The sequence below is a fragment of the Eurytemora carolleeae genome, unplaced genomic scaffold (assembly GCF_000591075.1).
Source record: "Eurytemora carolleeae unplaced genomic scaffold, Eaff_2.0 scaffold1544, whole genome shotgun sequence".
Lineage (NCBI taxonomy): Eukaryota > Metazoa > Arthropoda > Copepoda > Calanoida > Temoridae > Eurytemora > Eurytemora carolleeae.
In genome coordinates, this window is record NW_019397502.1 from 24,951 (window position 1) to 49,509 (window position 24,559).

Below are 24,559 nucleotides of genomic sequence, written 5' to 3' on the forward strand. Positions count from 1 at the left end.
AATTGGAATTTTTGTCAAAAAACAAAACAATAAATAAAAACACAACGTAAAATAGTTTTAATGCGATAAATATAGCATCAGATCTGATAAATGCTGCAAGATGTGTAAATAGAGATTATATTATGAGATTTTTCCAGGAAGACAAAACTTCAGCAAAACATAATTAAAATGGAATAAAATAACAGCATTGCGCCATCTCCACCGAGTAGAGGAATGTTGAAGTTCGAACAAGTTTTTTTGTAATTTGTAATTTGTAATTTATCACAATCAACTGACAAAGTACCATGACCTGACCTGCAGGTCATCTTGAAGTAAAAAAAATCTCGATTCCTATTTTTTTTTGGAAAACTAATAACAAGTTATTTTTGCTTGTATTACACAGAATACAGAGCACTGTGTTCTTACTTTTTTGGAATACTAGAAGCTTTTAACATTTACTTGTATTACACAGAATACAAAGCAATGTAATCCCATTGCTCTGGAATACTAAAAGCTAGTGCCTGTATTCTTTTATTACAATGTAAATAAAGCACTGTATTCTTATTGCTGTGGAATACTAGAAATAAGGGCTTGTATTCTTCTTGTATTACACTGCCTAAAAAGCATTGTATTCCCATTGTTGTGGAATACCAGAAGCTAGTGCCTGTATTCTCGTATTAAAATGTATATAAAGCACTGTATTTTTTTTTTGCTATGAAATACTAGAAATAAGGGCTCTTCTTGTATTACACTGCCCATTTTGATTACACTGCCTAGTGCTTTTAGCACTGTATTCCTATTGTTGTGGACTACTAGAAGCTATTGCCTGTATTTTTGTATTACAATGTATATAAAGGACTGTATTCTTATTGCTGTGGAATACTAGAAGTAAGGGCTTGTATTCTTCTTGTACTACACTGCCTACAAAGCACTGTGTTCTTATTGCTGTGTAATACTAGAAGTAAGGGCTTGTATTTTTCGTGTATTACACTGCCTACAAAGCACTGTATTCTTATTGATGTGGAATACTAGAAGTAAGGGCTTGTATTCTTCTTGTATTACACTGCCTACAAAGCACTGTATTCTTATTGCTGTGGAATACTAGAAGTAAGGGCTTGTATTCTTATTGTATTACACTGCCTACAAAACACTGTATTCTTATTGCTGTGGAATACTAGAAGTAAGGGCTTGTATTCTTCTTGTATTACACTGCCTACAAAGCACTGTATTGTCCAGGGGATAACAACCCCTTCCCTCGCTTTCGCTTGATAACACTAGGTTGCAGTCCACACATCTAGAAAAACAAGAAAAATATTATTAGTAAATACAGTGTGTAACAATAAAAATGGGAATTGAGTTGACGATTTCGATATGTTCTTTTTAAATAATCTTTGATTTAGCATAGTGAACCCTATTGAAAAAGCTGTGTTCTGAAGGATTTTCGTCTGCTGGAGTCTAGAATTTGTTTGTTTATATTTTGGTTGCATATAGATGTATAGACTAGAGTAAGCAAGAAAATTGCTGTACACGAACTTAGTAAACTTGTCCGTCTTCACTGTTCATCTTACAGAGACATTACAGACACATCAAACAGCCTTTACCGTTTTCATATAAATAACTCTATGAAACATAATCAAACCATGACTTTTGAAATCAGGAATTACAATGCCAATTTCAAACAAAGACGATATTGATTTTTTCACTCAATTCCCATGTTTTTCATATAATTCTAGAACCAAAAATCATAAAATAAACCAGGCCCTGGTTTTTCTAAAATATGGTTTGCTTTTTTATTTCAAAATGCCGGACCTTGTTCGGATTTCCATTTATTAAAGAACCCCTGCCCTGATTTTTCAGAAAAAAAGAATTTTTAATACACACTTAAAAGACCAAGGAAATGTTTATATATATATCTACTTGACCATTGGTACCTGTAGCATTGCAGATGGAAGCTCCGGTCTAGAGCTACCACACGGACAGTCTCCTCCTGACCTGGCGTTGGCATTATCGGTTCCTAAAATAGGAAAAGAGTTTGATATGGATGGGTTTCGGGTCAAAAAATATTATAATCTTTAATATCTTATTTTTTAGTTTTCTATAAATTTAAGAAAGAAGACCCAAATAGACAATCAATTGGCAAACAAAATGGACTGAAAAGAGGGAAAAATAGAGAAGCGATGAACAGGAGAAATATGAAAGATCATCATATTCTCATCATTAAAGGGAGTGACTGGCTATGTAAGGTAGTTGAACTGAGTATGCAGTGTTGGTGAAAACTTCTTTCGGATTCATTTGAGACATATTAAACTTTTTAAAGATTCGACATTGAAAACTCCTACTTTGGAGGAGGATACGTTTTCAGAATTAGTTTTTTTTCCACAACACTGTATACTCAGTTCAACTACCTTACATAGCCGGTCACTCTCTTTAAGAATAATTATTCGAATAATAATAATACCTGGCAAACACTGCATCTAGGAGCAAACTTCCTGTGGAAGTCATCAATACAATGAATCTGATTGGTCGCATCAACGGTAAACGGTATTCCATCTGTACAAAACATAATGGTTGGATAAAAAAGGTTAGAATAGTTTGTAAAAGCTTAAAAGGGGACTGCAGATGTAATTACAAGCGACCCCTCATTTATAGAGTGGCATATCAGATTGAAAACAGTACCCATTTAAGCGTTGTCTGAGAGTACATGCAATATCTGTATTGTTATCTTTTCAATTGTTGTCAACAAAGTGATTTGCAGATTTCGGAATTATACTTTTGGATTGTCACTTAGAAGTTTAATGACAGTCCTTTTAATAAATTAATTGGTCAATTACCTAAGCTTTTATGGCATGCTACACACGTAAAACAGTTTGGATGATACGGTTTTCCTAAAATTCAAATTCACTCTTTATTTACAAAATAATTTCCAGAAAATTACCACGCTTGATGTGTTTTTACATAATGTATTATACCACATTCTTATCGGATTCAATACATAGCCAAATATAATGTAATAATGTTTAACTGTGAGTCTGTGTGGCACGAATAGTTTTAAATAATATTAAAAATGGAGTCGCATATGGGTAGTTGAATCCAGCTTTGACTGGAAAATAAACTTGCTTTATTAAAGTCAAACCAATCAAGGAAAATGTTGACACCGTTCTAAGCACAATCCCGTGGTTTTAACAGAGTTCCCCAGTCAAATTTGATCTAAATTGGTTGAAGGGTTGTGAGTTGGCCTTTGGTTTAACTACGCCAACTCACAAATACTTTTTGTTTGGCCTAGAGATAAACATTTTAAAATGGAGCTTAAATGGAGTAATTGGCAAAATACTGGTCGATTTTTTTTGTTAGAGCGTGCACATCCTTATTTGCAGTGATAGGTCTAACTGTATACATTGCTTAGAATGAATTTGTTCCTGTAGCGCGAAGTATTCTCTCTAGGATAGGTTGAAAGCATTTACAGCATTGTTCCAGAGTATTCGTATAATCAGCCTCGCATAGAGGAGCACCTTCAACAGCATAGAAGGGTAGGCCCTAGAACATATGTTTACTGCATTTCAGGAATATACATTTTTTTAAATAATTTTTTTTCATCCACTTATTCGAAAAATGGCTTTCCCCCCAGATGCTAGGTAGGATTTTAAGTTGAAAATAGATGAACTTAAGGAGAATTAATGAATTTTTGGTAAAAAGTATATTAAGAAATGAACAATTGTAGCTAGCAAATTTGTTTCATGCATAGGAAATGGGTTGGGGCAAGGTTATAATGCAAGGAAAGTTATTTCATAGGTGTACGCATCTTTGTAGTGCAGTGTACTGTCTCTGGGCGGTAATGTAAACACAAGACGGATATCACAGCTTGACATGGGATCCATCTTTCACATGCATCTATTCTTGTTTACAAATTCCGCCCAGAGAGAACTGGTTTCAATATGTACGCAGAGTATACGCAACTGCAATTAACTTTCCTTGCATTATAGCCTTGGGCGGGGTAATTTTATATAGACTGAACAATTCGGGAAGCTATAAGTCTAATTTCATAAGATATTAAAAAATACGTATTTACACAATTTTCAACCTGCAGTAATCGACCACACTCGGAACATGTAAAGCACTGTACATGGTACAGCCGTCCCATTGCACTGCAACCAGCTCCTTCTCCTGTACATATTTAACTTATATTAAAGGGAGTGTCTGGCTAGACATGGTAGTTGAGCTGAAAATGCACTATTGTAAGGCATTTTTAGATATCATCTGAGACCAATCAGACGTTTGTACGGTGTATAATCATTCACCGTAGACATGCCGGGCGCAGCACGCCTACTTGCGAGGCTGTGACCCTGCACGCCTGCCTGGCCGGTTGGATAATTAAGGGGGATTTGAATAACTGAACTTTCACTCTCTCTGAATGATTATACACCATACAAACGTCTAAAAGGTCGCAAATGATTAAAATGATTACTGCATTCTGAGCTCAACTAGCCAGCAACTCCCTTTAATGCATAATGGGATTGTTCAAGTAATTTTATGAAACCCTTAATTCGTTGAAAAACGTAACAATTTTGAGTGCCTCCCTACTAACCAACCCCTTGCAAGCAATTCATTCAATTTTGCCACCGCAGGTAGTTCAAGACCCAAATATGAATGTATTTGCCTACCATTCATTTTGCCACCGCAGGCAATACAAGATCCAAAAATGATTGTATTTGCCTAACGCAGGCAATTCAAGATCCAAAAAATTATGTATTTGCCTACCTCTTATTTTGCCACCATAGATAATACAAGATCCAAAAATGATATTTGTCTACCTATTATTTTGCCACCTCAGACAATGCATGATTCAAAAATGAAAATGTTTGCCTACCTATTATTTTGCCACCGCAGGCAATACAAGATCAAAAATTTACTTATATGCCAAACAATTAATTTGCCACCGCAGGCAATACAAGATCCAGTTTGCCTACCAATTATTTTGCCCCCCCAGGCAATACAAGATCCAAAAACGAATGTATTTGCCTACCTATCATTTAACCACCTAAGGCAATTCAAGGTCCAAAAACGAACGTTTCTGCCTTCCAATTTTTTTTGCCACCTCAGGCAATACAAGATCCAAAAATAAATGTATTTGCCTACCTATTATTTTGCCACAACAAGCAATACAATATTCAAAATTAACGTATTTGCCTACCAATTATTTTGCCACCGCAGGCAATTCAAGATCCAAAAATAAAAGTATTTGCCTACAAATTAGTTAGCCACCGCAGGCAATTCAAGGTTCATATGAATGTTTTCCCTACCTATTATTTTGCCCCCACAGGCAATACAGGATCCAAAATAGTCACTGTCGGTTGACCCATTGGATAGAGTCTTGAAGTGCAATGAGTTTGGACCTGCAATTCCCTAAACAAACAACATGATAAATCGAGTAAAATCAGGATTTAAGGGTTTGAATCCGTCAAATTACTCTTCATCGTATAGATTAACATGTCTGATTCACAATGATACCCTAATTATCTGATCAAAGAAAGCAAGAAAATGCAAACAACCTCCCAATGAAAAGTAAATGGTTGCAAATGTGGCTTCTTTTTAAAGGCTCACGTACATCTTCTGCTATAGAAACAATTAGCAGGAAACTGTCAGAATAAAGCACTTCTAAAACTTAAACGAAGATATCTTCCACAATCTGTTTTAAATAAATATTTAAAGGGTACGGTTTCAAATCATTTATGTCTTTTTATGCAAAGGTCACATTTACAGAATTAAACACTCCTCTTAGTTACCCTCCATACAAAGATGGCAATGCCCGATTTACAATGGTACCCTCTGTCAGATCAAGTATGAATTAGATATGCATGTTCTTATTTCTTAAACTGTTTATTTTCATTTGTAGTTCCTCTGCAAAAATGACTCGCACATTTCTTGCTTATGAAAACAATTTAGAAATTCAAAGAAATTAAAACTTTTCGAGTAAGAAAATCGACATTATTGAACAAATTTTTGATAAGATTAAGGTTTCAAGTGTATAAGCATTGCTATCATAGAGGGTGATTTAAAAATTAACATACTATTAAAGTAAATTAACTTAAAGCTAACATACCTTGGGAGGTAGAATAGGCTCGTAAATACTTCCGTCAGCAGCCTGGGTCATTGGAACAGTTGGATGAACACCCAGTATATTCGCCTGGAATAAGATTGTTAAGAAATGTCGTCTTTATTTTGATTCACAGGTGTCGACTTCTTTAGTCCAATTTAATTGTCGATTTAGTCCAATAAACGTTTCAGTCGAAATTTCAAAGCAGGGCCGGGATACATAATTTTTGATAATCTGCGGGGAAGAATGAATAATTGAAAATTAACAGGCATGTTTTTTTATCACTCTTTTTGATACTTTTACCCCAAAAACTTTTTAAAAAGCGGCAGGGAAAGGGGGGGGGCCGGGGAAGAATTTTTTTTTGAGCAATGCACAGGGTGGAAAATGTCCAGTTTGTCTATTAAAAAAATATATAAAATAGCCCAAAACTTTTTTGTGACAAAAGCTACAGATCTAAAAACTAATTTTAGAAAAGACATATTTATGATTAAGAACAGTTTGTTTGTGTGTATCTATGACCTGTCTGAGCTCACTGTAGCTTGAGGATACAGAAAAATCTAGTATCTAACCTGTCTAAGCTGACTGTAGCTGGAGGATACAGGACTATCTAACATGTCTAAGCTAACTGTAGCTGGAGAATACAGGACTATCTAACCTGTCTAAGCTGACAGTAGTTGGAGGATAAAGAACTATCTAACCTGTCTGATCTGACTGTAGTTGGAGGATACAGGACTATTTAACCTGTCTGATCTGACTGTAGCTGGAGGATACAGGACTATCTAACCTGTCTGATCTGGCTGTAGTTGGAGGATACAGGACTATCCAACCTTTCTAAGCTAACTGTAGTTGGAGGATATAGGACTATCTAACCTGTCTGATCTGACTGAAGCTGGAGGATACAGGACTATCTAACATGTCTGATCTAACTGTAGTTGGAGGATACAGGACTATCCAACCTTTCTTAGCTAACTGTAGTTGGAGGATAGAGGACTATCTAACCTGTCTGAGCTCACTGTAGCTGGAGGATACAGGACTATCTAACCTGTCTGAGCTCACTGTAGCTGGAGGTTATAAGACTATCTAACCTGTCTGAGCTCACTGTAGCTGGAGGTTATAAGACTATCTAACCTGTCTGAGCTCACTGTAGCTAGAGGATACAGGACTATCTCCTAGGTTAGGGAGTCCTTCTGTTGGCTCATCTTCATTGGAACACTGGGAGTCAGTACTTCGCAGTACCTGAAACATAAACAAAATATATATTTTCATTTTGAACAATTTTTAAATATTTAAAAATATATTAATTTCAGAATAGAAAAATATTGAAAATCTACTAATTTTAAACAAACTCAATTTTTAAAAACGTTTAATTGCACCATAAATTGAGAAAATTATTAACATTTGAAATTTTGTAAGTTGATTTTAGCGCGTTAAATATGCTTTTCAATAAAATAAAAATTAAGAAAATTCTAGGTAAAATAATTTTGTAAAACTTGATGGTAGAAGAATACTATTTCAATTCCTTAAGGGATCCCGATGTCAACATAACAAGAGAATTAATATCTTCCTCATTTTAATCCAACAAAAGAAAAATAGGTTCGAACAAAATTTATGGTCACTTGAGATTATTTTGAAATTATGTTTAAATATATAAATAAATCAAACAAAAAAAACTAACCTCTAGTTCACTATAATTTGAATAGTTTGAGTAGAGTGAAGCAGGAGCATAGTTTGCGTAAACACAATCTTCAAATACATTGGGGCCAAGCAGCTAAACAGAAAACAGGTTCAGTCAGTCATAACAAAAATGCGCCAAAAAACGCGTTAAAAACCCGCCTAAATTGTCAACAATCAGCTGACTCAGATATTGATGCCAAAGGTCTTTTAAGCATAATTGATTGCAAAATGCCGTACTGAGGCCGTTTTTATTTTTCCTTTTTAAGTTTTCGGCTTCTTAATTTAAGAATCTAGGAAACCATTTAATGAGACAGGTTTACAAAAAAAAAATGTTTGCAAAATTTAGATCAATTACTTTTAAAGATTTACAGGGTGAGTAAAAGTGTAATTATCGCCATCTTCTTCAAAATTCAATTTTCACAAAAATTCTTCTGTATTTTTTTTTCTTTTTTGGAACTCGTACGGTGGTACAACAAAAAAATTCATCTTCTCAACATCAAAATTAGAAGAGAGAAAAAATGTGTCAGCGTATAATGTATAATTTCCATCTAATCCTGAAATTTTATAATAATCGGACTCATGGAAATAAGAAAATTCGCAAAATTGTGTCAGGAAAATTCGCAATATAGTTCTAGGGTACATATCTAACCAAGGCTATTAATAAATAGATCTAAGAATTAGTGCGGTGAAATTTCACCAACAGAATGGAGTACATTTTAAATAATGTGCAACTGTTGAGTGCTGACTGTGTTACTTATTTGATCAACTGAACAACTTAATACATCTGATCTTTTTTATTAAAATTTTGGTGATCTTTTATGGATACATCTAGCTCTCAATTGGTCAGAAATTTTAATGAAATTTTAGGATTTGATAGTTATTATCTATTATCACATTTTAGTTTTTCTTTATTTTTACTTTTGACGGAAAAAAAGTTTCGCGGATATTTTGTGGTACCATGCGAGTTTTAAAAAAATAAAAGCAATTTTCTAAAATATTGCTGAAATACCATGCATGAGAATTTCATAATTTTTTTTTAAAAATGACCACGTTTATCGCACCTTTTCTGACACTCTCTGCATCATATTGTTTGAATTTCAGAATTATTGAAAAAAATGACCTTAGGGTTTGAATCTGGTCCGGGGAACTGTAGAATAGTACTGTACAACGGTTCCTTCTTGTACTTGACCTCCTGACTCTTTGGTACTACAGGGGCCTTCTTTCCGCCTCCAGTTTCCTGGACAGTAGGCTCAGTCATAACAAACATAAAAACAAGATAAAACAGGTTCCCCATCTAGAGGAACCCCGATCAACGGGAACATACAGGGAGTACCAATAAACATGGGATTTAAGTAACGACTTCTATAACGTCTTTGTTCCACGCGGCATTATTTAAAAGCACGAGTTTAGTAGTCTTCAAGCTTTAACATTTAACACATTAAACTTCCCTTGAGATTTCAAAAATGTGGACCATTAATTTAATTGAACCTAATTTAAAAACAGATAAATAATCGTGTACTGTTAACTACGCAATTTAAAAAAAATGGAAAGAAGCGAGACCACGTTTTTAAAAGCCCAAAGTTAAAGTAGAATCTTATTTGATACAATCAAAGACGATTTTTGCTTTCCATGTTTGTTAAAACACCTTGTATATTGCATACACCCCCCCACCCCCCTTCTACCAAATAAATAGTATGGAAGGTAAGGTCAGACAGGACAAAAAAACGGATCCTAAAGCGTGCCCGGCTAGATTTCACGAAAAGACTAGGGAAAAAAGAACGTCCCTTGTGAATAATGACCAGTGACCAGTAACTACTGAGTACTGACCAATAATAATAGCTAATTTCGAAGTTTTTAAATCAAATTTCGATAATTTTGAATTATAAAGAATGATAAAATATTTTTTAAAGTTCCAAAACTGCAATACAAGTTGTAGCTTAAAGGGGCTGTAAGCCCAAAGTGACCCTTACCCTTCATTTAAAGATGGCAATGCCTGATTTACAATAGTAATGATCAATTATGAGGAAAATATTATCATTTTCTAGGTTTACAAGGGTGATGTTACATTACATCGTCTATATACGCAACTTCTTACCAACTAACTTTAAGACCTACTGCAATATCAGAGCTCCGCCAGCTGTTTATTTTTGTATCATTTGAGTATTAGGTTAGGTTAAGAAAATTTCTGCGGCTAGGACATGGCCAGTGGGCCGAGCGCCGCGGCTAGGACAGGCTAGGGGGCCGGGCGCTGCGGCCACAAGTCCATTTAGCAACTGTAAAACTACGTGCTAGTAGTTCGGATGTGTAGTGTAACGTTGTCGTAGGTCAGAAGTAAGTATAGCGGATTTGCGTAGGTCGAAAAATACACCACCTTTAAAAGTGTTTAATTTGTAATTCCGATTATTCTTTTAAATTGCTACTGTAGATGTGGAAGTCACATTTGTAGAAAGGCCACAATTGACAATAACCAGTTTTAAAATTAATAAACATTGATAATTCTTTCATGATCAGACGAAGTTTATAAGGGTACTGTTGTGAATCCTTGCACGGAGGGTCACTTAAAATTACACTTACACTCCCTTTAAAGAGAAAATAGAAAAAACCTGTTTAAGATAATTCTCCTTGACATCTCCGGGTTTTAAGATGCGTCCACCCTTCCCTACTATGGCCACTGGTTGGACGTTCATATAGGTTCTATCCTGGTCTCCACCCGTCTACAATAAACTCATAGAATGCTTTGTAAAAACTAGTTTAATGATATAACTATCTTGGGAACCCAGCATTGTCTGAACACTAAAGTATTATAAAAGTCAACCCAATCAACTTAGATGCAGTGCAGACCTTCATGAATATTTCTTTAGTTTTGCTAATTTATTTTACCAAAACAATTTAACAAACTTTCTTCTTCTGTTTTGCTGTTAATTATGTAGAAACTTAATTCACCATTAAATGATAAGGAAGGTTTTAATAATATATCATTAGTTGACAATGAAAATGATGTTTTGAGATCAATTTTCCCCTCCGATGTTTTGGAAGTTTCGCAGATATTTGCGGATCCAGATGAAGAGACCTAAATATTGCAAATCCAAAAGATTTGGACCCTAAGCACAGTTACCCTATTTAGATTGGCATACCTCTATTCCTTGTTTATTGAGACGCAATGCCGCCATGTTTTCCTGCAACTCCGTCTCCTCCCTTTTCTTCCGAGAATCCTCCTCACTTCGTTGTCGTTGAAGAAGTTGCTGAAGAGCTTGTTGTTGTTGCTGAAGAGCTTGTTGTTGCTGCTGAAAAGAAGAATGCTTCTGCTGCTGCTGAAGAACAGATTGCTGGTGTTGAAGAGCTGCTTGTTGCTGCTGCTGCTGTTGTTTGAGAGCAGCTTGCTGTTGATGTTGTTGAATTGCTTGCTGTTGTTGGAACATCTGCTGTGACTGCTGTTGCTGTAGATGCTTTGTAGTTTGTTGAGAAGCCTGAACAAAAGAATAAAAAATGATAAAAATCTGAATAATCTAAATGAAAATAAACTAAAAAACAAAACAAATATAAATATTTTTTCCTTCGATGTATATTTATATACTTTTATATTTACGGATATAAGACATACCAATGATCTCACCTGCTGATTGACGAAGTGTTGATTGATTGATTGTATATTATGTTGGCTGCTTGGTGGAAGATGGAAGGATTGATTGATGGATTGAATCTGATTCAGCTGCTGCTGGGAACCAGATTTTTGGCCGGTCATCCCCCTGTTATTCATCAACTAAAGGAACAAAATATTTATATCCAACTTTTGTAATATTTTTTCTACACATTTTTACTCGCAATTTTAAAAAACGCAAATTATTATAAATGTTACTTTTTGATGACCCCTAACTAAAATATAAATGATAAATTGAAGGATGTTAGGTACCTGTTTATTCCATTGTACTATGCGTACTTAAAAAACAGGAATCTATTTAATTTTATTTTTGAATTAATGAAAAAGACTTTATATTTAGAGAAAAGTTTAAATTTCGAATTTTTAAATTTAAATAATATTACTTAACCAACATTAACCTGTGTACTGTAATGTAACCTGTGTACTGAACTTAACCAGCGTACTGAACTAACCAGTGTACTGAACTAACCACTGTACTGAACTAATCAGCGTATTGAACTAACCAGTGTACTGAACTAATCAGTGTACTGAACTAACCAGTGTGCTGAACTAATCAGTGTACTGAACTAACCAGTGTACTGAACTTATCAGTGTACTGAACTAACCAGTGTCATGTACTGAACTAACCACTGTACTGAACTAATCAGCGTACTGAACTAACCAGTGTACTGAATTAATCAATGTACTGAACTAACCAGTGTGCTGAACTAACCAGTGTACTGAACTAATCAATGTACTGAACTAACCAGTGTACTGAACTAATCAGTGTACTGAACTAACCAGTGTCATGTACTGAACTAATCAGTGTACTGAAATAACCAGTGTACTGAAATAATCAGTGTAATGAACTAATGAACTAATAAGTGTCATGTACTGAACTATTCAGTGTACTGAACTAACCAGTATTCTGAACTTATCAGTGTACTGAACTAACCAGTGTACTGAAATAATCAGTGTAAAGAACTAATTAGTGTAATAAACTAACCAGTGAACTGTCTGTACTGTACTGAACTAACCAGTGTACTGAACTAACCAGTGTACTGAACTAACCAGTATACTAAACTAACCAGTATGCTGAACTAACCAGTGTCATGTACTGAACTAATCAATGTACTGAACTAACCAGTGTATTGAACTAATCAGTGTACTGAACTAACCAGTGTACTGAACTAACCAGTGTCATGTACTGAACTAATCAGTGTTCTGAACTTATCAGTGTAATGAAATAACCAGTGTACTGAACTAATCAGTGTAATGAACTAATGAACTAATTAGTGTACTAAACTAACCAGTTTACTGAACTAACCTGTGTACTATACTGTTGCTGCATTGACTGAGAATATCTGAAATGATGAATTTTATGCTAAATGGAAAATTGTAACATTGGGAATTTCGAAACTTGCTACTTGGGAAAATCCTGCTTGCAAAAATATCATTTGAGAAGACTCTTATATTTTAAATTTCAATAACATTCCCTTTATTTTTATCCGAAACATGCATTGAGACAGAGACGAAACTTGGGTATTTTTTTTTTGGACATTATAATACTGATGTGGTGGGCCTCATGAAAAGAAGGTACTTTTTACCATATTTTTTTGACCTGAAAATTCCCCTTCTCCAAATATTACCCTCTTGTTGCGCCCCTGGATAAATATTTCCTAATATATTACCTGGCTGGTAATGTTTGGTTTGAGAAATCCTGAGATATGGTTTGTTGAGTCAAATTGCGGGGTAGTGTTGTATGCCCTGCTATACCTTGTAGAACATAGTGTTATTCAAACATTATGTTAAACTAGCAGGAGTGCCCGGCGTTGCCCATGTTTTATTATAATAGTTGTAGTTACTCCTGCAGTTTTCCAACGCTTGGATTTTTTTCTCAAGAACTCGACGTCATTTCCCGTGGAATTTCAAAAAGTTTAAATTTTTTAGCCTTTGTCCCCCCGGGATGCCCATGAGATTGATATTTATGTTGAAGAATGCACAGCATGAAACATAATGTAGATACAATTTTCTTATTTTCTTATATCTGTTGTTTATGAATATATAACATTTTTGAAATATATATATGTATGTTTTTATAGTGTGAGCTACACTTTGAAGCAATGTAACCATAGAGAATAGAATATGTAGAGAGGAATTAAAAGAATCTCTCGGTATGAATTTTTTCAGTCCCTTTCAGCCTGAAAGGGAGTTCAAAGTGTACAAATCATGTAAATGTTCACAAATTATATAGTTTACTAGAGAACGATTTTTGGACCCCAACCCTATCAACTTTGTACATAGATCTCATATGTATTACATGGCTATAATTGATCATTTGGCCGCAGCGCAAGGCTCCATAACCTGTTGTAGCCGTGGCATATACAGGAATTTTCCCCAGGGGGGGGGGGGCTTACACTTTTTAGACATTCCAGGGGGACTGATTTGCCCATGGATTTCATAGTTTTCACTTTTTTACAATTATAGCCTGGAAAAATTCAGAAACAAGTGTGGAAAAATTTTTTAAAAATATATATATTTTGATGCTCTGGCCTAAAACATATTTTCACCCTTCTGGTTTTATCACTTGAAAAGTTTATACAAATTGATAATTATAAATAGTATTGCTTATAATTACTTAAGTCCTTGACAGGACTTGTTACATTACACCTTAATAAAAATAAATCTATTTAAAACATAAAAACTTGACTTTTATGACGCTTCGAGCCCGTCTTATTTCACAACATTTAATTTTCCGAAAATCGAAAATTTTTCGAGGCAGATTTTTTATTCTGATGATACGAAAATCTTTCCTGGGGTCATGATTTTTCCCATACAAAATTTGGGCCGGATCGGTCGGATACAAACAAGCAAATAATGTATAGACTGGGCCCCAATACCCCCGCCAGACCTAATGTATCCCAGGATAATTTTAATAACAAGTTGTTTGATTATTTATAATTAAAGAATACCTGAGACAGTCCTTGGTTACTGACACTGACAGGACTGGACCGATTATAATTTCTAATAAAAAAATAGAAGTAAATCTCCAACCATATTTTCAAATCTGTTTTTAATGAAAATTTCATAAAGAAAATGTAGACGTAGTTACAAACTATTTTAAGAGAGGTTCAAGCCGGATTCACGTAAATACCCTTTAAACCTTCCTCTCAACAAAATTGGTAAAGATATTCTCATCTTTAAATTTGAAAATTGATCATTTTAAATTATAATGTTTCCCTGACTACAAGTGACTTGAGAATTTATGTTTAACTGGGAGGATATTTACAAATGTATCTCTTGAAAGCTAGAAAAACGACGATATCTTCCTCATTGCTATTAAGACATATTTGCTGAGGTACTGATGTAAATCAGACATGGAACTCATAAATGTGAGGATCGCTTAATATTACGTATACACTTTACAACCCAGTAACAGAAGGGTCCCGCCGAGTAGAAATAATTGCATTAAGAAACTTAAAAAATAAAAAATTACCTATCTGAGATTTCAATACACTTTCTTCCATCAAGGATTAGTGGAGAGCCGAGCTGAAGAACGCCCACCTGACCCCCTTGACCTACTTGACCTACCTGACCTCTTTCCCTAAAGTTATTAAAAAAAAATTCTGAGTAGAGAAACCAAATTAAATAATACATATTTTAAACCAATCAATCTTCCAGCTGAATACTGATACAGTATTCGTCCTACAAACCAATACAATGAAGACGACTTTCGATTTAGATTTCTAACAGGCTTTCAACCATGGATTATACTTGGCCAATTTCTTAAACACTCTACCATAGGTAGAACCATAGTCACACTATAGTTACGCCGTACCAGAGCAGTGTAGATAGATAGATACGAACTATAGTTGTACCTATGGTTAAATGAGTAAGAAATTGGCCAACTATGGAAACAAAAACAAACTGTCCGCTAACAGATTCTCTTTGTTATATTGTAAGCTTGGTATTAGAAAAAAGCTTTCAAAACTTAAATACAAAATTCGTCTTAATTGTATAATTATAAACGCCGACCACTGTAACTACATAGTTGCCCACTGCCCTCCAAACATTTAAGAACGCTGTTCTTAAATTAAAGATTTATCTAAAAGTTTTTGGCAAAAATTAAGAACAAAATTAGGTACATTTTCCAAAATTAAGATTTTTAAGAATATATTTTTGAAATGGCAAACTTTTTTTTATTTTAAGAACATTTTTTTGAAATCCCACAAAAATTGGAAAAATATGAAAAACTTGAATTTTTTTTAAAATCCTCTTTTTTATGTCAAACATTACTTTGATAAGTTTTTTGCTTGAGATAAGCTTTTTGATCTCGAATTGTTCTGTTTGTTGTGGCCAATCATTGAATACTTTGATACTCTTTTTCTTTTAATCCTATGAAAACTGCTTTCGTTAGTCATCTTACTTTGACACCTCAAACATTTTTCATTGGTTTGATTTTCCGAAACCTGAACCATAATGCAACCCGCATAAACATTTTAATAGTAGTGACTTTAAAAATTTAACATCCAGAGAAAATATATGAATCTTAAATATGTTAAAAAATATCATTTAAAACATCTTAAAAAATACAACAAATGTTCAACACTGTCCTAATCTAAACAGTAAACATGGAACTATTGTACACTACAGCTATAGTTTAAACGTTTTGTTATAATTTAGCAAAATATTTTATCTTTTTAAAAAATAAGGTGACCTAAAAATGGAATTCGTTTATATTTTTCCTATATTAATCAACTGAAAATCAATCTTCTTAAGTAATTAAATTTCACTTTTTCTGACATATGTTAAAAATTACACATCCCTCCTTCTGGCTGGGCTTGAAAAAATGTCTCAAAAACCACACTTTTATCATTTATAATTTGAATTCTTATCTATCTCCTGAACCTAATATACTAAAATGTAAAAAAGAAACATATTTACAGAAGGAGGTTTAGAGAATTAAATCAGAACTTTGAATAAAATATAAGAGGAACTATTTGATGAAGTACAAAAACAAGAATTTTTTCTTCATCATATTTTTAAAGGTGACATTTGATGAAAATGTAGAGAAAACAATTTTTATGTAAAATTTTGAAAAGAAGTTTTGAAAATTAAAGAGCTTTTCCCTCCGAAAATTAAGAACTTTAAGAACGAATTGCTGTTCTTAAGCCTAATCTTAAATTTAAGAACAAGTGGCAACTATGTAGTTAAAATGTCTAAATGATATTTGCCAAAAACGTTTATCGAATAACAAAATTTTGATCAAAAGATATATTTTTCCTTCGTAAGTTTTCCATACCTTAAACCCGGTTGTTGGACAGAGTTTAAATTAACATGCCGCAGAACAGAATTTTTGCCGCGGTTCTGGTCCAATCCCGCCATTTTTTCTAAAATTTATAGTGTACACCGTACAGCTGAATATTTGTGAAATATCATAAATGCATTTACATCACAGTAAAAATGTCTACAATAAAATACTAAATGCTTTAATTTTATATAAAATAAGCTGCAGAAATCTAAAATGGAAGCAAATACAACTTACACTGGATCGAATTTTACAAATTTAAAGCATATTATTCACTTAAGTGATGAGCTTAACAATCTAGCTTCATCTTTTTTCTATTCGGCCAATTCTATGCAAGCTGTAGGGAAAGATTTAAGCATAAATTTAGTTTGTCATTTGTGTGTAAATTTATTGAGTATCACCTGGTCTTTTCACAATAAAGATTATGTTTTAATTAGATTTTAAAAACGTTCGATATCCATCTTATCTTTAAATAATCATGTTCTTGAAAACGTTTGAGGTCTTTTGAATTAAAGATAATAAAATAATACAAAATAGCTATAACCAAAAAATATCCCAGAGTCCAGCAACCCTAATAATCTTAGTTTTCATATAAGTGTACTCCAGTCTCTGCGAGGAATATTGTTAACATTCCTACCATTAGATATAAGGTTCCTGGTATAATCATAGGATCAGAATGTGAAACTATTGTTGTTTATCGTTCATAAAAGAAAAAAATTAATAAACGTTCAAGATTTAAAAACTGTATAATGTTTTCGGATCGTTTTTACATCGTGTTTTGCATAAATCTGTCAGGGTCAAAATTTGACGTAGTTTGACGAAAACAAATGTTTAGAATAAACAATTTTGAAAACATTGCTTTTCAAGAAATTATAGGAAAAACGACCCAAAAACGAATCAACTGAATGCACATCACTAGGTGGATTGTGGAACCCCAATGGTCACATCAGAGCCCGTTCTCTCCATAAATAGTGGTCGTGTAGTTCACGTACTTTGGGGGACGAAATGTTGGCCGCTAGATGTCTCATGCTAAATTCTTATTTGACAGATAGATATTTCTCCGTACATTTGACGACCAATATAGGAGACGTCAAGTTGTCGACAAATGTAGTTTATGGAAGGAACGGCCTCAGGGCGAGGCTTACTATTTAGCTGCCAATAAAGGTATATATGTTTAGAAATAGAGTGTACATTAGTTTCTTGGAGGAGCATTGTTTATATTTCTCCCAGAAACAGAAGAACACTTAATTTGTAAACAAAGCTATACAACATAAACAGGACTTTAAAGCATTTACACCATAGGAATAACTCCCACTCCCACTCCTCCCTCATGGGACTCCATCCGTGCAACAAACTCCCATCTGTCCGTATCAGGGCAGTATTTCTCAACCTAGAATTATATATAATAGAAAAACAACATGGTTTAACAGTTCACAATAACATTTCCATGAGATGCAGGTTTACCCAAAAGGGATGAGACTGTAAAGACGACCTAAAACTCTTACATATTATGATTTCAAGGTTAAATTAAGTCTTTTGTCTTGAAAAGGCAATCATGAATAAATTCTGTACAGTCGTCTCTAAAGTCTCATCCTTTGTGGGTAACCCTGTAGTGCTGACAACTAATTAACATTGCCTGTACTCAATATCAATATTAGAAAAATCCCTTTATGCATATTACATACAGGGTTACCCACAAAGGATGAGACTGTAAAGTCTAACTGTAACTCATAAAATATGACGATAACAAAGATAAATTAATTCCTCTGCCTTGAATATTGTCTTTTAATGGCCTAAAAAAAAAACAATATAAATTTTGTAAAGTCGTCTAATAAATAAACCTACTTATGAGTATATGGATCAAAGCACTCCACGGAACAGATAAATAAACCTACCTTTGAGTATCTGGATCAAAGCACTCCACGGAACAGATAAACTAACCTACATATGAGTATCTGGATCAAAGCACTCCACAAACAGATAAATAAACCTACTTATGTGTATCTGGATCAAAGCACTCCACGGAACAAATAAATAAACATACTTATGAGTATCTGAATCAAAGCACTCCACAAACAGATAAATAAACCTACTTATGAGTATCTGGATCAAAGCACTCCACGGAACAGATAAATAAACATACTTATGAGGATCTGGATCAAAGCACTCCACAAACAGATAAATAAACCTACTTATGTGTATCTGGATCAAAGCACTCCACGGAACAGATAAATAAACNTAGACAATAGACATTAAGCTTAAACTAGACAATAGACATTAAGCTTAAACTAAACAATAGACTTTAAGCTTAAACTAAACAATAGACTTTAAACTTAAACTAAACAATAGACTTTAAACTTAAAGTAGACAATAGACTTTAAGCTTAAACTAGACACTCGACAATAGACATTAAGCTTAAACTAGACAATAGACATTAAGCTTAAACTAGACAATAGACATTAAGCTTAAACTAGACAATAGACATTAAGCTTAAACTAGACAATAGTTACAACTGGAAAGCTAGAGAATAGACATTAGAAATTACGGATAAAAAAATAATTAAGATCTTTACAAATAAAATAACAATTACAATAAAATTGAATTTCTAACCTGCAGCGTTTGGACAGCATAGGAACAGTTTCCGTCCAACATTCTTTATGAGTATCGTAAACCTAAACCAAGTTTCTTATTTAAACATTTGTTTATTCTTGGTTTTCAGCTCTCAAAAGAGTTTTTCTGACCAACAGAAAATATTTTTTGAGTGAATTTTACCAACAGCTAAATTGCTGGATAGAAAACTAATATGATTTAAACTGGAAATTCAGTGTATGTCATCTTTTAGGGAGAGGTAAATATTTTCAAGAAATCACCAATATCATATTTGTTCATATTTTGCGTTTTTTTTTCTTAGATTTGCAAATTTTTTTTGATGTATTGTAGAAGGGAAGGATGATGGGGGTTTAAAGCCACTGTCAAAATCTATTTTAGTTTCTGTATAAAAGTGTTTTGAGATTGATGCGTTTAGGATGAAATTATGAGAATTCAGCAGATTAAGTTCTAACATGTACGGTTGTGATTGGACGTGATACTCTGTAAAAAGAGGACCCCTTAAATGTTCGTCCCTTTAGATGGAGAAAGAGCGGGGATGTAAATAAACTGTTAATTCCACGTTTATTCCTCGTTTATTCGGCCTACCTCAACACTATCGAATATAGATAGACCATTATGCCCGCCCAAAGCGTAGATTTTACCGTTCAGCTCAACAACACCGGCCGCAGAACGATGCTGAAAAAAACGAACTTATGAAATATAAAAAAATTAAAACTTTAGAATAAACTAAAATTTTAAATAGAAGTATAGTTTTTCAGTCCATGTTTCTTAAATCCATGAAAAAATGTATATCAACAGGGGGCAACAGGAATAATTTTTTTAAGTATTTCTTAAAACAATTTGTCCGCCAATGGTATGGCAGATAAAACAATTTGTCCGCCAATGCTGCGGCAAATAAAGCACTTGTCTGCAAATACTGTGGATATTAAGACGATTAAACCGCCAATGCTTTGGCGGATAAGACTGCTTGTCCGCAAATCCTATGGCAGATAAGAAAACTTGTGTCAACGCTTCCACGGGCAAATTGTCCGCCATAAAGTTCTTACCTTTGTCATGCTAGCAACCATACTCCAGCTATTCTCTTCAGGATCATATCTCTCAACTGTATCCAAACTTAACAGAGTAAATTCAGGTCTATTGAAGGACTCGAGCTCAGCTAAACCCCAAGTTAGAATTGGTTCTGATTCTACCAATGAAAGACTGCTTAGAAAGCTTTCTATCTGTAGCAGACATATCAGCTGTGACAAGGAGATATAAATTTTCGAAAATTCAAACTTTACGTAGATTAATTATTTTCATAGTATCTTTATTACATACCATGATCAAATTTGACACTACTAATAAATCCCAAGATTTTTAATGTATAAGTAGAATAGTTTTACAAAATTTACGATCATCAGCTTTTGAAGACCCGAACCTTCAAGAGCGAAAACCCCAAGGCAGTAAGATTTTACTAAACCCCAGGTCGTCCAAAACCCGAGTCTTTTCTTGAGCTTTATTCGGGTCTAAGTAAACGATAAGACCGGGTTTTACTAGGGTTTAAGCTTTTAAAATCTCAGCTCTGTAGTAACTCAGAAAACAACTATTTTAGAGTTTATCTGCACTAAAACATCCAGAACATAATCTCATCTAAGCTCTCAAAACATTAATAAAAATTTGCCAAAAAGGAAGAAAATTTTTAAAATTTAAAAAAAAAATTTTAATTAGCAAGACAGGAATTTCATTAAAATTAATTGGATCTTTAGCACTGTTCATATAATCCACTCCTCATCCCAAAACAACTCATATAATTCATCTAAAATTTAGGATACGAGGAAATGGATCGGAAAACTTAAATATTGATTGATACTTGTAACCCCAATCTTTATCTATTCTCTCTAACTGGCATGAAAACGTAATATTTTTCTCTTTACTGAGGGGGAGGGGCGTGTAGAAAATGTTTTTATTATAATGACGACAGTGACTGTATTTAAATGTTCATATAAATATATTGGATGGTAAATTGCTTTAAAAAAGAAGAAACCCCATTTATGCTAAAAAAGAAACACAAAAAACTGATATTCAAAGAATGAAAAAAAATCCATATTTTAAAAAATTCCTACGTCATATCATTAAGTCTGCCGTGTTTTACTAACGCAAGAATAACAAGAAATTCTTTAATGTTAACCGCGATAACTCCTGCTTTCAACCCTTTTAGGGATCCTCGGAGTAATCCAAAAACTAAATAATTTGTTTTGATCTAACCTGGAGATACCATCGAAGCCCCCGCAAACATAGAGATGATCACCAAGCGCAACAGCACCAACAGCGCTTCTCTTACAGTTCATGGAGGCTACACGGCTCCACTTCTTAGAGTTTGCGTTAAATACCTTAACAGCATTTTAATTTTATTCCAGGGCTTATAGCCGTAATTTTAAGTGACTCTCCATTTAACGAGTGGCATGTCAGATTAACATGTCAGATTAACATGTCAGATTAACATGTCAGATTAACATGTCAGATTTTCACTTTGTCTAATCAAAAATCTATCTGATATAGATAGCTTTCTCCTCAAGTCTGCGGATTTCTGTTCTAGAAAAAAATGTCAGAATTTAACACCTGTAAGCTAAATAACGACGTCGTTCACATTATTTATTTGAATCGCCCCCATTAAAATGGAAGGATCAGCAAATAAACATCAAATGTATTTAATCTATTTCCAATATAGGTAGTGTTAATGTATTAAATCTATTTCAATCAAAGTGAATATTTTTTTTATATTTTTTCAAGGTAGTGTTTACCATAATGTATTTAATCTATTTCCGTTACACGTAGTGTTTACCTTAAGCCTATTCCTGCTGGGGGTGAGGTCAATTTGCCCCCCCCCATGTAGTTTTTTTCACATACTCTAGCCCTCCTTTTAGGTCTAAAACCGGGCTTTTATACTAACTGTCTGAGTCCGTAGGCACACTGCCTGAATGACTACTTTTTCCTCTAACAAACTAAATATTTGTTTTGACCCACTTTCACTTGTCAGATTTTGATAAAATTTAGCTTTTTGGAAAGCCTATGACACAAGGAAACGGATTGCACAAATTTTTCGAAGAATTTTTTGCAAATTATTTGCACACAACCCATCGAAAGAAATTTGCACATTTTTAGTTTTCTTATTTACACATAATATGGTTATTCAAAATTTTGAATATATTTTTGCATATTTGAAATGGCATGGTCAAGGGCTTTTTAAAAATGTATATTTTGCAAAAAAAAACCAATTTTTGCAAATTGTCAATTTTTTTTGCAAATACTAAAAGAAGAGCATAAAAGCTTTCCAATATTGTATCATTTGTCATATTTGGACATCAAAGCATTGGATTTAGAGGGGAGGCAAATTGACCCCCCCTCCAGTGTATCCTGGTTTTCAAGCACCCCAGCAGGGATAGGGTTAATGTATTTAATCTATTTCCATTAAAGGAAGTGTTCACCTTAATGTATTTAATCTATTTCCAATAAAGGGAGTGTTCACCTTAATGTATTTATTCTATTTCCATTAAAAGGAGTGTTCACCTTAATGAATTTATTCTATTTACAATAAAGGGAGTGTTCACCTTAATGTATTTAATCTATTTCCAATAAAGGGAGTGTTCACCTTCATGTATATATTCTATTTCCAATAAAGGGAGTGCTTACCTCCACTGTATTTAATCTCTCCTGCCCATTGTAGCCTCCTATAGCGTAGAGACGGTTCTGCATAACTGCAACCCCAACTCGGGATCTACAATAATAACAAAAGAATTATTAGACACGTCACATCATTATTATATATGTAGAAAACTCAAGATGACTGAAAGGAAATTTATGTGAACAATAAAAAGTCTCCTTGTAAAATTAAGCGAAATGTTTTTGGTGAACTAAAAATTGAATATTAATTTAGGAAGTGGATTTGGATCCTTTTATTATACGGTCTAGGATCTAGATCCGGATAAAAATAAAGAACTACAGACCTGAGCATTGACATAGCTTCTGCATCCCTCCATCTTCCAACAATAGGATCAAATACTTCTACAGTGCTTAAACTATTCCCGGATTTGGTTTGCCCGCCCACAGCGTAGATTACCCCGACTAGGTCCTGGAATAGAAACAATTATCCGATTTGTTAAACATTATCTAGAGATGATTCAGCTGCGATTTACCAGGCTAGCTAGGCGAGGAATTCGCAGCTAGAACGAATCCGACAAATAAAACCAGGGGTCCATATAATTCCATTTCTAATCTCAATGGTATCGGGGTTTAAGTACATTTAGGGGCATGAGGCTTTCTATGTCATTGTGAACTTTGGCAAGTGTACCCCACTTCAGAAATGTGTACTGCATTTGGGATGTTAAAAAATGTGAATATCAATAATCAATATAAGAGATAAATTATGATATACAGAAAAATAAATACTCTATTGCAGTATAAATTCTGCAGTATGGATTTTTATCTGAAACTTGACATTGTATTTCAAATTGTTTACAATAACATCATTGTTTATTTCTGCCCCCTAATATCAATCAATCAACATCTGGGATCGTATTGGATTGAATAATATGGACCCCCTGTATAACTGCATTTCTTCCGAAGTCATTCCTTCCCTAGTATATTTGGAGTTTTTAAAAGGTTTCATTTAACTCAATTGGGAAAAATATGTGACTTCAGAGAAAAATACAGTGAGACCCATAACATTGTGGTCTAGGAAGTCGACAATTTAGCAATTTAATGTGTATTAGCATTTAGATGTTGTTACATAGCAAATATTTTTACCATAACTTGAAAACCACCTTATCTAGGGAAATGTGCCTGCCTACACTTCATTCCCCAAAAAAGGTCAAAAATCATAAAATAAATAAAAAGACATTTTAGAGAAGATGTTTCATCCACGTCCCCTTACCCCCCATTTGTGGGTAATGTACCTACTCGAACCACTTTTTTGCACATTTGAATTATATTTATTTTGCTAAAATACCTTAACACACTTTTTTCAGAGACACCCTGTATATTTAACGATTTCTCCCTCTACTTATCATTTTTAGTGGGAAACCCTGTACCTTACAACATCTGGGTTTGGATTTAAAGGATTTGAGTAAGGGTCTTCTCTCCGGCATGAGATGGTAATCACGGGCTTCATCAAGTAGATCTCGACACTGGTGACTGGATCTGAAAATATTAAAAATAAGACGAACTCTGAATATCCAATCCAACCTGTCCAGTGCCCCCCCCCCCCCCCCCCCCCCCCCCCCCC

At 33.9% G+C, this 24,559-nt stretch overlaps 2 protein-coding genes and 1 long non-coding RNA gene across 5 annotated transcripts in view; all 3 read right to left on the bottom strand.

Annotated features, from left to right (window-relative positions):
- Positions 1–103: 103 nt before the first annotated feature.
- Positions 104–13,178, bottom strand: LOC111714613 (thyroid receptor-interacting protein 6). 2 transcript variants are annotated; one of them, XM_023489760.1, is made up of 17 exons: positions 13,073–13,178; positions 12,709–12,745; positions 11,358–11,504; positions 10,879–11,211; positions 10,348–10,458; positions 8,865–8,981; positions 7,746–7,838; positions 7,199–7,306; positions 6,077–6,160; positions 5,277–5,379; positions 4,058–4,140; positions 3,396–3,513; positions 2,811–2,864; positions 2,438–2,529; positions 1,911–1,993; positions 1,193–1,273; positions 104–1,046 (listed from the first exon to the last, which is right to left on the bottom strand). In XM_023489760.1, exons 2-17 carry the CDS (start codon positions 12,730–12,732, stop codon positions 992–994), a joined length of 1,686 nt encoding a protein of 561 aa, XP_023345528.1. In that variant the 5' UTR covers positions 12,733–12,745; positions 13,073–13,178; the 3' UTR covers positions 104–991. The 2 variants fall into 2 exon arrangements, with proteins under 2 accessions (XP_023345528.1, XP_023345527.1); XM_023489759.1 differs by having other exon boundaries at positions 104–1,273.
- A 1,174-nt stretch (positions 13,179–14,352) lies between these two features.
- LOC111714617 (uncharacterized) lies at positions 14,353–17,974 on the bottom strand. 2 transcript variants are annotated; one of them, XR_002768018.1, is made up of 4 exons: positions 17,835–17,974; positions 16,684–17,649; positions 14,878–14,985; positions 14,353–14,405 (listed from the first exon to the last, which is right to left on the bottom strand). It is a non-coding gene; the product is annotated as an uncharacterized LOC111714617 (long non-coding RNA). The 2 variants fall into 2 exon arrangements; XR_002768017.1 differs by lacking the exon at positions 17,835–17,974 and having other exon boundaries at positions 16,684–17,712.
- Positions 17,975–17,980: 6 nt separating this feature from the next.
- LOC111714616 (kelch-like protein 18) overlaps positions 17,981–24,559 on the bottom strand; it is a gene marked incomplete in the record, with an annotated part of 10,605 nt that continues 4,026 nt past the window's right edge. The window contains 8 exon segments of the mRNA XM_023489764.1: positions 17,981–18,079; positions 18,928–18,952; positions 19,300–19,361; positions 19,885–19,974; positions 20,346–20,412; positions 21,544–21,668; positions 22,969–23,053; positions 23,283–23,407. Coding sequence (XP_023345532.1) covers positions 17,981–18,079; positions 18,928–18,952; positions 19,300–19,361; positions 19,885–19,974; positions 20,346–20,412; positions 21,544–21,668; positions 22,969–23,053; positions 23,283–23,407 — 678 coding nt within the window.

Excerpts from the sequence above, each read along its gene's own strand:
- LOC111714613 (XM_023489760.1), bottom strand. The coding sequence starts at position 12,732 with ATGCAGCAACAGTATAGTACACAG. Across the intron at positions 10,459-10,878 it reads TCAATAAACAAGGAATAGAG|ACGGGTGGAGACCAGGATAG; the intron begins GTATGCCAATCT and ends AGTTTATTGTAG. Across the intron at positions 1,994-2,437 it reads CTAGATGCAGTGTTTGCCAG|GAACCGATAATGCCAACGCC; the intron begins GTATTATTATTA and ends TTCCTATTTTAG.